Genomic DNA, 12346 nt, shown 5'->3' with positions numbered 1-12346 from the left:
TTAAAGAGACAGATGCCTAAATTCGATCAATTAACTACACAAAAAGATTACAGATCCACTAATATAAAATTGAAAAAAACGAAAAAATTTATTAAAAAGAAAAACTAATATAAAAAAAAAAAAACTACAGTAATAGATATAGATCAAAGGGATGTACATATGACTCATTAGATTCAATTCCATTTTAATTAATCAAAACAACCTAACAAAACACATATCATCAGACCTAGCAAATATATCAACGATGGTGAGGTGCATGTGGCGGCAACCTCGGAGCACCAGTCGGCGCCGGCGGCGGAGAAGGAGAAGAGCCAGGAGAAGGTTGTGATGACGTCATCATTGCAACTAAACAGCCTTCACTCCATGATCTTCTGACAGGATATGATACTTTAGGAGAACACCCATGAGGATGATGACAGGATGAATTATTGTTTTTTTCATTGGATTTATGAAGTGCACATGTGCAGTTGCGATGGTACGGACGGTGTTGTATGCCCATGTCGTCGGTTGATATGGTTCCACCGAATACGTTCCCGAATATCCCGTCTCCCGCTGCTCCAGTCGCCATTGTTGATCGATCTGCTGAGTTATTAGTGTGTATGTGTTTTTTTTGGTTTCTCTGTTTAGATCTAAGGAAAGATCTTGGAAGAGATGCTTTGTGCAAATGTATGCGCGTATATATAGACGGAATGAGGGACCGACCATTTATGAACGTGATCAAACTCGAGCATCGGATCAGATCGGATCGGTGGGTGGAGATTTTTAAGACTCGGATCGGATTAAAGAAATAAACGAATTGGGTTTTTTTTTTTTAAAATAATAGTTTTTCAAAATTATAGGTAATATGAATTGAAAATATATATATATATATAAAATTTTAAACTTAAATATAATTATTTAGATACAATAACATTATTTATCAAAATTTTAAAAATCAAAAAAATAAAATAAATACTTTATTTTGACATGATCCAAAACACCTAATTTTTGACGATAGACACAAGTTTGACCAAGTTGCTCGAGATTGTATTGCTGGTCGATTTTTAGTCGAGTATGACAAACTCGATATCACCTCGCCGATAGACGATATAATTCCACGAAATCGGATGTATAGATTGATGTTCACAACTCTACCATTTATAGAAAGTCAAAATCTTAATAAAAAAATCTTTTATTTTTCATTTTTGTTTTGATGAAAATATAGAAGTAAATATGTGATCAAGTTATTCTTTTTAAAAAGATTTTTTACAAAATATTAAACATTATAATTTGTTATTCAATCAAAATCTTAAATAAATTTTATAGACTTCATATTTTTCATCCTCTATTTTCCAAATTTTAAAATCTCCAACTTCTATTCATCAATCGCCATATTTTTTATCTTCGCCTCTCCACTCCTACCTCTGGAAAAAAAAAGTTTTAATTTTTTAATATATAAAAATTAAATATAAGGGTTTTAATATGGAACGCGTATTTTAGACTTTTTAATTTATTTTGTGAAGATTAAAAACAAATCTTTTTATTATAAAGGTTGAAAATAAGAATTTAAATATAAATTTCTTTAACTAAATGCGCTATAATGTTTTAAATTTTACTTTATATGTGAGAAAATTGTTTTGCATATTAAATACACAAGTGTTTTTTAGTATGGCCAGACTCTTCTGTAGTTAAAATTAGATATATAAAGGGCAAGAGTGTAGTTTCATAAATTGGTAAATTGGTATTTTTTAGTCAAAAGCTTTAATGGAACAAAAAACGAGAATTCCACATCAGAATGAAGATTCCGGCAACGCTAACACAATACTAACACTACCAAAGATAATCATATAGTAATAAACAATTAAACGACACTCTTAGGCAACAAATATACATAAACAATCGAATATAAACACATATAAGCCAGTATGAGTATATATAGCAGCAGCAGTGACCGAAAACACCAAAAAAAGGGTCGCTGGAGAACATGATATCATATAGTTAGCGATGAAATGCAACCCAAACAATGAAATGTAAACCCCAAACAAGGAGATGCAAAGAGCCAAAACCGACAACCTGGAAAACCCCCCAAACTGGAGAAATCAAGCTTCATGGGAAAAAGTAAAACGAGTTTCAGATCTCGTCGGAAAAAGTAAGCGTGTACGTTAGGAGTATCGGCAAATCGAATCCGGCAATAGAAAGCAAGAAAACATAATATTAATATCAAAATCGAAAAATCCCAATAAAAAACTAGGCTTTCGGCAAAAATTTGCTGGGCACTACAACCGAAAAGAATAAAGGTCATAGAACGTTCACAAATATTGGCACAATAGAATCACTATATATAAATGATGAAACTTGCCAGTTTGTGCTAGGAAAGATGGTGTAAGAGAACTGAAATGCCGATAAGTGCCAGTGGAAGAAACCGTAAAAAAAAAACCGATTACACCTTTGTTCCTAAAAGACAATACTGTTAACTTTAAATTACCGTTAAAAACGAGATATGTCACCCAGGCGTTGTCCCGGGAGACATTACATTTGTTAACGATTTACTTGTAATAGAAAAGAATTATTCAAAAGATAATGTGTTACAAATAGATATGCGTTCATGGACCGAGGTTAAAAAACCACAAACTTTTTGAAGAAAACATGTATTATTCAAATAATTAAAAATAAAAAATGGACATTTGTCAGTTAGAAAATGATTAGTAAAAGTTTTGTGTGAGAAAAAGTAGTTCGCATAAAAGTTTAGTCTAAAAGTGTAAGAGGCTTAAATGTTGTGGTAAAATTAAAAGAAAATCAAAAAGTACAAAAATTCAGTGCTAAAAGTGTAAGGGTTATAATGTTGTGGTGAAAAAAAAAAGAATAAAAAGGTTACCCTTCGTTGCACTTTACAGTAAAAAAAAAACAGTGAAAGTTTTGTATGAAAGTAAAAGTAGTTCGCATAAAAGTTGAGTGCTAAAAACATAAAAGGCTAAAATGTTCTGGTGAATATAAAAGAAAATAAAAAAGTATAAAAGTTTAGTGCTAAAAGTATAAGGGATTAAAATGTTGCTGTCAAAATAAAAAGAATAAAAAAGGTACTATTCTTTGCACGCGACAGTTAAAAAACAAACATTGTGGTGAAATTTTTGTGTGAAAGAAAGTAGTTCGTATAAAAGTTTAGTGCTAAAAGTATAAGAGACTAAAATGTTGTGGTTAAAATAAAAGAAAATCAAAAAGTACAAAAGTTTTGTGCTAAAGTGTAAATAGTTCAAATATTGTGGTGAAAATAAAATGAATAAAAAGTTTAATATTCTTTACACGTTTTCCCATACATTTCTTTTTAATATATATGTTAAATAATTTGTTGCTAAAGTGTGAGAGGCTAAAATGTTGTGATTAAAATAAAAGATTATCAAAATGTATGAAAGTTTAGTGCTAAAAGTATAAAAAGTTAAAATATTGTGATAAAAATAAAATGATTAAAAAGTTTACTAAAAATTATTAAATTTTAGTGCTAAAAGTGTAAATAGTGAAACTATTGTGGTGAAAATAAAAAATATTAATCTTTACACGTTTTCCGAACTTTAAAATAAAAGAAAATAAAAAAGTATGAAAGTTTAATGCTAAAGTGTAAATAGTTAAAATATTGTGGTGAAAATAGAAAGAATAAAAAGTTTACTAAAAAGCATTATAGTTTAGTGCTAAAAGTGTAAAGTTTGAAACTTTTATAGTGAAAATAAATATAATAAAAAGTATAATATTCTTTACTAAAAAGTATTATAGTTTAGTGCTAAAAGTATAAAGATTGAAACTTATGTGGTGAAAATAAAAAAAATAAAAAACTAAAAGTGTAAAGATTGAAACTTTTGTGGTGAAGATAAAAAGAATAGAAAGTATACTATTCTTTATTAAAAAGTATTATAGTTTAGTGTTAAAAGTGTAAAGATTGAAGCTTATGTAGTGAAAATAAAAAGAATAAAAGAATAAAAAGTATACTATTATTTACTAAAAAGTATTATAGTTTAGTGTTAAAAGTGTAAAGATTGAAACTTATGTGGTAAATATAAAAAGAATAAAAAGTATACTATTCTTTACACGTTGATTATGCAAGGATTAGGATGAGTGTATTGTACCGGCATCATATGACTCATACGTGGTGAGTTGATAGATATTCAATTATGGTACCGGGGCTAGGATTTGCTCCATTACCCTTATTTTTAAGATAAAAACTTAAAACTTAAAAAAAAAAAACTTATAAACCCCAAAAATTTAAAAAGAGAGATGGGTATGGACAAATATTTAAAAACCAAAAAAGTGGAAAAAGATATAGGTGTGGAAAAAAAAAAATAAAAAAAATACTTACTGTAGTTTGCACGAAAACCAAAGATTTGTTTTTAATATATATACGAGATACGTTACCCGGGCGTTGTCCCGGGAGACATTATATTTATTGTGTTCCGTATGGTATAAAAAATATTACATGTTTTTAGAAACATTATATAGCTCAAAACCTGAGTTGATATTGATTTTTTAATGAGTAAGCAATTATAAATTAGAAAAAATCGACAATAAAATTTTATTACAGATTAATATATTATATAAATTTTAAAAGATAATAAGGATAAAAGTAGAATCTTTAAAATAAAAATACAAACATAATTAAAGCTAAATTCTCAAATCATTGAAAATAGAAAGTGAAACAAAAATTATCCATAATAATAAAACATCAACCGAAATAACATTGAAAATAATAAGTATTGCAAATAAATTTTTCAGAGATGGTTAAGTGTATATATTCAAAACATACATTCTACTGTTATCTGTATATATATACTATATAATAATTCACTTGTAATACATGAGATAAAGTAAAAATGTTACAAACTTAAAAAATGATAATATGCAATTAAAATAAGTGATCTTTGTAAACAAATTAGAATCAATTTAAAATATCAAAACATAATTTGTCAAGCCCAAAATTAAGAATATAAGATAGGTCTAAAATAAAATGAAGTTAACCCATTAAGAAAATGAAAATAGGCCTAAACAAATAAAATGACTCGTTATTATTCTTTACACGTATTTTTGTAACTTTGTTTTTAATATATATAATAATATAATAACTCTAGATTAAGCAGGAGACTACGTGTTGACTAAGGAGGGTTGTAGCCGTGTCATTATGTGCAAGTGCAACAATTTCAATGTACATTCAATTCATTTGCTTGTATTTATATGTTTGTTTAAATTGACGGTCAAGATTTTTTTGGCTTTTCTATATAATATTTTATTTTAATTTTTATGGAAGCAAAAGCAGAATTGGTATATGGCATAAAGCATGGAAGTTCGAGGAAAACATAGTTGATGTCGTTTAGAGTTATTAATTGATAAGTTAGCGGGAAAACTACGAGAGTTATTCGAGAATGCAAATGCTTTAATTTTGTATCTACCAATAAACTAAAACAGAATTGTAGCTTTTCTTAATCAACATATAACATTGTATTAAAACGACAAATATTTTTTTAATTAAATTTATTTAAAAAAAAATACAATCGAATGATTTTCTTATTCCATTCATATTTAAACTAAAAATCCTTTTGTATAAGGTATCATTATATTTATCCAATATGATCTAAAAGATATCCTTAATTCTAAAACATAAAATTTTTTGATCATAAAACTTTTTAAAAGTAACTTCCATACGAATAGTAATGTTTCATTCAAAATTAGTTTTCGGTCAAAATTCATTACAAATTTCATGTAGTAAGTTTCAGGTACAACTGTTTTTCCATTGATTTGTATTGTTAATTTTTTTTTCAACAAAATTATCATGCATCATCTTAATGTTAATGTAATATCTAAGTTGGCTTTATTTATTTTAGAAATCATTGATTATAATCCATAAATAAAAGAGTTAATTACTGAAATGGTACCTAACGTTTGGGCCATATTACTGGTTTCATACCTTTCCTTTCGAAATTACGCTGATCATACCCAACGTATGCAAATTTCCACTCGGACCATACTGGAGGCTAACGCCGTCACGTGGCCGTTAAAAACCCTCTCACGTGACTTGCACGTGAGGGGTAAAGATGTAATATCGCGTTTATTAATTACTTAAATGGTACCTAATGTTTGCACGATATTGCTGATTTCATACCTAATGTTTTTCTTAATTACTTAAATGGTATCTAATGTTTAGTTATTAAATTTTTTAAATTTTTTTTTTCTTTTGAAGGGTGAATTCCGTTTTAAGCCAATTTCTTAAAAACTGGTATTTTAGTCATACTAGTGTGGAATTTTTTTTGGTCTTATCGGTATTACCGAAAATACTGGCCGGTACGACTATTTTTAATTATTTTTATTTTTCTTTTATGAAAATTTTTCAAAACTTGTTTATATTTAACGAAAATAGTCAAAATGCACTTATAATCCAATAAAAAATAATACAAAATAGATTTTTCATAACAAATATAAGTTTAAAGCTCACAAATAACCAAAAATAGCAATAAAGTATCATAAAAACAATTTTTAAAAAAATTCAAATTTTCTTTTTTGAAAATACTGGAAATACCGGAATATTCCAGTAATACCAGAAATACCGGTCAATATTTACTGCGACACGAAGCTTAAAGCAATGTTTTAAATACCGGCCGTTATTTTGGTATTCCTGGATATTTCTGGTATTACCGTTGCGGTATTCCCAATATTTTCGAAAAAGAAAATTTAAATTTTTTATAAATTTATTTTTATGATACTTTAATGCTATTTTTGGTTATTTGTGAACTTTAAACTTATATTTTAAAACTTATTTGGTATTATTTTTTACTGGATTATAAGTGTATTTTGACTATTTTCGTTAAGTTGTAACAAGTTTTGAAAATTTTTCATAAAAGAATAATAAAAGAAATTAAAAATAGTCATACCGGCCAGTATTTTCAGTAATACCGATAATACCAAAAAATTTTCCACACCAGTATGACTAAAATACCAGTTTGTAAGACATTGACTTAAAATGGAATTTACCTTTCAAAAGAAAAAATATAAAAATAAAAAAACTTAATAACTAAACATTAGGTACCATTTAAGTAATTAAGAAAAACATTAGGTATGAAATCAGAAATATCGTGCAAACGTTAGGTACTATTTAAGTAATTAAGAAACGTAAAATTACATCTTTACCCCTCACGTGCAAGTCACGTGGGGGAGTTTTTAACGGACACGTGACGGCGTTAGCCTTCAGTATGGTCCGAGTGGAAATTTGCATACATTAGGTATGATCAGCGTAATTTCGAAAGGAAATGTATGAAACCAGTAATATGACGCAAACATTGGGTACCATTTCAGTAATTAACTCTAAATAAAAAGTTATCTTTTCACTACAACAAAAATTCCATATATTCACACTTACGTTACAGAAGTGTAAAGAAATTTCTTAATATAATCACATTTAAAAATGTTTAAAAAGTATACACATGTAAAAATGTAAAAAAATTTCAAAATTTATAATTTTTTTACACTTATACATGTGGAAAGAAAAATTTCACACTTAAAAGTGTGAACAAATGTTAAACATATTCACATTCACGTAAAATTTTAACACCAAATTTTTCCGCACTTTCTTGTGTGAAGAAATTTGATGTTAGAAAGTAATCCTTACACTTCTAAGTGTGAAAAATTTATGATTTTTCTAATTTCTTCACACTTTTAAATATGAATGCTTTTTAAACATTTTCAAGTGTGAACAAATTAAGATTTTTTTCACATTTTTTATAAGTAAGTGTGAATAAATAATATCTTTGTTGTAGTAATTTATATTAAGAACTAGCCTTTTTAATTCTATGATAAAAATATGACTATTTTATGCACAATATTACTAATACGTCTAAAATTTTATAACCATCTTTTTAATAAAAATAAAAATGTATTATAATTATACGATATATATATAATCAGTCCATACATCGTATGAATATCAGTACTAGTTAATATATAAAAGGCAATAAGGCATGGTTCAATGCTTTTTTCCCTAACTTTAATATATTTACTCATACAATAGTGGAACAAATAAATCATGTAATACCATAATTTTGTATGACGTTTGACGCTTTGAATTTTTGATACTTGCTGTCAATTGCAAGATTGGTGTAAAAAGAAAAATCAAAGGACTGTAATGCATCACTAATTTATTCCTAAATTTTTTTAATGTTAAGCTTCAGTTTCTTCGATAAAATAATTTGTAATACATCAATATTTTCATAATGATAGGTTAGAATTAGCTAAGAATATTTGTTAAGAACTAATTAAAAGTGTAATTAAATGTGTTATAGGTAAATAAATAGATTTATATTCAATAAAAGAACACAAAAGTCCTAGATTAGCCTCTCGATAGGTGATCATGTACATTATATTCAAAGCTCTATGTCATCAATAGTTTTAGTTGTAACCTCATACGCTAAACATCTTTTATTATATTAAAACACAGTTGCTCTAATAACTTATCGACCAATCACAACTCTCGATTTCTTAAGGTTGACTTTTGTTTTTAATTTTGACTTTAATTTACACCTTTTTATTTTCCATCACAAATTTACATTTTTTACCCAATAATTTTAATATAATTAATAAATAATAATAGCTTATATATATCTAATAGAATAATAGCTAATATTTATCCAATAAAATAATAACTAATATATATCCAATAATATGTTCTATCATATATATAAAATTACGATTTCTTAATGTTGACTTTTGTTTTCAATTTTGACTTTAATTTACACTTTTTTGTTTTCCATTACAAATTTACACTTTTTATCCAATAATTTGAATATAATAAATAAATAATAATAGCTTATATATATCCAATAAAATAATAGCTAATATCTATCCAATAAAATAATAACTAATATATATCGTCCTATGATATATATAAAATTAATTATGTAAAAATAAATTAAATTTATTGTAAATATATTAAGATTTTAGTAGTGGTTGTATTTGAATTGAACACTCAGTATCTACTTATATCTTTAACTTTTACTTTATAAGCTTTTACGAGTTACATGTATTAATATCTAATATTAATAATATCATAAATCTCGTGTCCAGTGTTGGACACGGGTCTAAAATCTAGTTATCTCCTATACAGATGTAGTATGGGCTACGCTAATATGCTAATTATATCTGTCATTATTATTATTATTATTGTTATTATTATTATTATTATTATTATTATATGCGGATATTACATAATATTAGTAAGATACGCTTGGATTAACTAAAGTTACTAGGGGATGTTTGGTAGGAGTGAATCATAGAGAATGTAAATATAATACAGAATGAAAATAGTGAGTAAAAAAACAAGTATTTAGAAAAAGAATGGATTCCGTTTTTTGGTACCCACAGAGAATGAATATATAAAAAAAATAAATTTTTAAATAATAATATATTTATTACATATAACATCTTCAAAAAGAAATTTTTTTTCTTTCCCATTCTCATCCATTCTCTCCAATTTGTAGAGAATAGAGAGAATAAAATTGTTTCCCCTTTCTCTTTTCTCATTCACTTTCTTCATTACAAACAAACAAGGGAAGTCTTTCCCATTCCCTTTCTTTTCTTTCCATTCCATTATACTAAACACCTCCTATAACATTAACAGGCCAAATCATAGAGTAGTGAAAAAATCACAGTATGATTTCTGAAAAAAGGATACATTTGCGGAGTTGTAAATTCGCAAATGTATGTTCGCAAAGAGTAGTACTCTACAAAGTTCCCAGCCTAATAGCCCAATTGGGCGTCACTGTGAAGTTCATAAATCTCATAATTTTGCTTATACAAAGGGTCTCATTTACAAGTAGTGAGTGAGTGAATGACATACTTTTGCTTAGGGACGTAAAAGTCGTAAAACTTTTAATGTAACTGTCACTCTATCATTCCTGATATGATAATTGACACTAACTAAAATCCATATGTCTAATAAATATACAATGAACGTAATTACTCTTAAAGACATACTATAATATTTCAGATCAGATTATTGGAACTATGATGACTTAGAGGGCTTAAACACCCAAGAGTTAAATGTGTAATTACTCACAATAATATAAAAAACATTATAAGACATTAAACACCTGAAGGTTAAATGTGTTATAGGCAAATAACCCTCTTGCATTATTTTAGCCGAATTTATCATCTCATAATCACTCAATCATCTTGTTTTGAGAACCCGAAACCAATGACAAACATGATTAATGTCTTTACAGGTTCTACGGGATCTTTAGGTATGTATCTTTACTTAAATCGAATCATGTTTACTTTAGCAGACCTTTCTATAGGATATTCGCAATCTTCACGGGTTGGGGTGTATGCGTGTGTTCGCTTTCTACGGCTTGGGCTTATCTCGAGGGCTTCCGCACCCAGATATAATCGACACGCTACCATTCATCTATCCACGTATTCTGGTCTAATACACAACTAGTTAATCAACCCGGGCATATTAATTACAATTTTAAAATTATAAAATATATTAAAAAATATATATATGATGTTTGTAATTAAAACATTATAACTTGATATAAATCTAATAATTCAACTAACACAATAACTATATATAATTAATAAATCACTAACACAATAATAATTTTTAAAATAAAAATGACTATTGCATTAAGTAAATTAAAAAAAAACAAATATTGTCTAAGATAGATTTTTTTTCCTTTATATAAATGATTGACTTGATATACATCTAATAATTCAACTAACACAATAACTATATAGTTAATAAATCACTAACACAATAATAATTTTTAAAATAAAAATGACTACTACTTTAAGTAAATAAAAAAAAGACAAATATTATCTAAAAGAGATTTTTTTTTTCTTTATATAAATGATCAATACTTTTATTAAAGATGTAAAAAGCTTTTTCTATTTTATAAATATGACATTATAATTAAATAAAATACTTTTAAGGTGAACTATGGATTTGCCACATTAAAAACTTTATAAAACTAGTTATAAAAAATAATTTTTTTTTATTATATATAGAGATAACCTTCTGGTATCTCACATATGCATGATCATGTTATGAAATTCGACATTGAAATTCAACTCTTTAATTAATATATAGATATAGGTGTAGATATATAGATATAGGTGTAGATATGTATAGATTTGCTGATAAAAGGATTCTTATTTTCAATTTTCTTTCCCCCGTAGATACATCCATTAAAGTATAATTTCTCTTCTTAATAAAGCAAGATTTCTTAAGACTTGCCAGGTGGCAGTTCTCCCCTTTACTTCATAAAAATTTCCGTCACGACCAAATATTAAAAAAGAAAAAAAAAAAAAAATTCAAATAGGATGAATTCAAAAAGAAACCATGATCAAATCTGTGTTCTTAGTATATGGAATAAGCCGCCGCACCACCGTAAGTATAAAGGATGTTCTATTTTTGTTATTTGGGGTTTTTTTTTCAATATTATATTTTTCTTTCTTTCTTTTTTGCATTTATTAATTATTCATTACCTTATGTTATGAATATATTATCACATATCTTCAGGAATTCTATCTTGATTATAATGATGGATCTTAGCTAGAGAATATAAATCAAAGGTACATGCACTAGAGGATTGTTTTGGGTATCTTATGCAAATGTTCAATATTCTTATATGTATATTAAGTGTTTGATATAATGTTTCAATGATTTTTTAGATTTTGTTAAGGAAACTAGAAATTTGAGGGAAATGAAGCTACAATTGATATTATTTATGAGCAATCTGATTGCTACTTTTGTTTTTGTTTATTATTATTATTATTTTTGAACAACTATTGATAATAATATCAAACATTATAGAATTGTGTGATAATTTTTTTTTAAACACCAGAATTGTTTGATACTGTTAGGTGAATTGTGACGCTTAAATCGTGGTCTATATATGGATTCGTGAATGCAAACAGAGCTTCTGGGATCTAATACAAGCTCCTCAAGGAGATTTCTTTATCACGACCCAAAAAAATAAACATATTAGCAACATAAAACATGTGTGCTTTCGTAATTGCGTTTACATATTAAGAAGAGTTAGATTGCCTATATGGGACCTCCCACCTTTCAGTAACATGTCATGTTTTGTAAAACTATAGATGACTGTATGTGGATGGTAACAAATTTTTATGGCTAAAACTCCTCGAGTATACAACTAGCATTACCTATTTGGATGTTTAATACTCGTAGTATAATAGTAAAATCTCTTTATACTATTATTCCTTTATATGCTTGATATATACTAAATAAAATGACAATAGAGTACTTTACCAAGAAAACCAACGACATTTTTGTTAAATGAGATCAAATATTTATGAAATTAGGTCGAAAAAAGTTTTT

The 12346-nt window shown here is 26.7% G+C and overlaps 1 protein-coding gene and 1 long non-coding RNA gene across 2 annotated transcripts; one reads left to right on the top strand and one right to left on the bottom strand.

The window, feature by feature from the left end:
- Positions 1 to 669, bottom strand: LOC122593884. The gene has a single exon (XM_043766338.1). It carries the CDS (start codon positions 566 to 568, stop codon positions 239 to 241), a length of 330 nt encoding a protein of 109 aa, XP_043622273.1. The 5' UTR covers positions 569 to 669; the 3' UTR covers positions 1 to 238.
- A 10528-nt stretch (positions 670 to 11197) lies between these two features.
- Positions 11198 to 11904, top strand: LOC122590665. Its single transcript, XR_006322579.1, has 3 exons — positions 11198 to 11392; positions 11525 to 11577; positions 11869 to 11904. It is a non-coding gene; the product is annotated as an uncharacterized LOC122590665 (long non-coding RNA).
- Positions 11905 to 12346: the final 442 nt, after the last annotated feature.

This window comes from Erigeron canadensis, chromosome 3 (assembly GCF_010389155.1).
Source record: "Erigeron canadensis isolate Cc75 chromosome 3, C_canadensis_v1, whole genome shotgun sequence".
Classification (NCBI taxonomy): domain Eukaryota; kingdom Viridiplantae; phylum Streptophyta; class Magnoliopsida; order Asterales; family Asteraceae; genus Erigeron; species Erigeron canadensis.
This window is presented reverse-complemented; position numbering and strand designations above follow the sequence as displayed.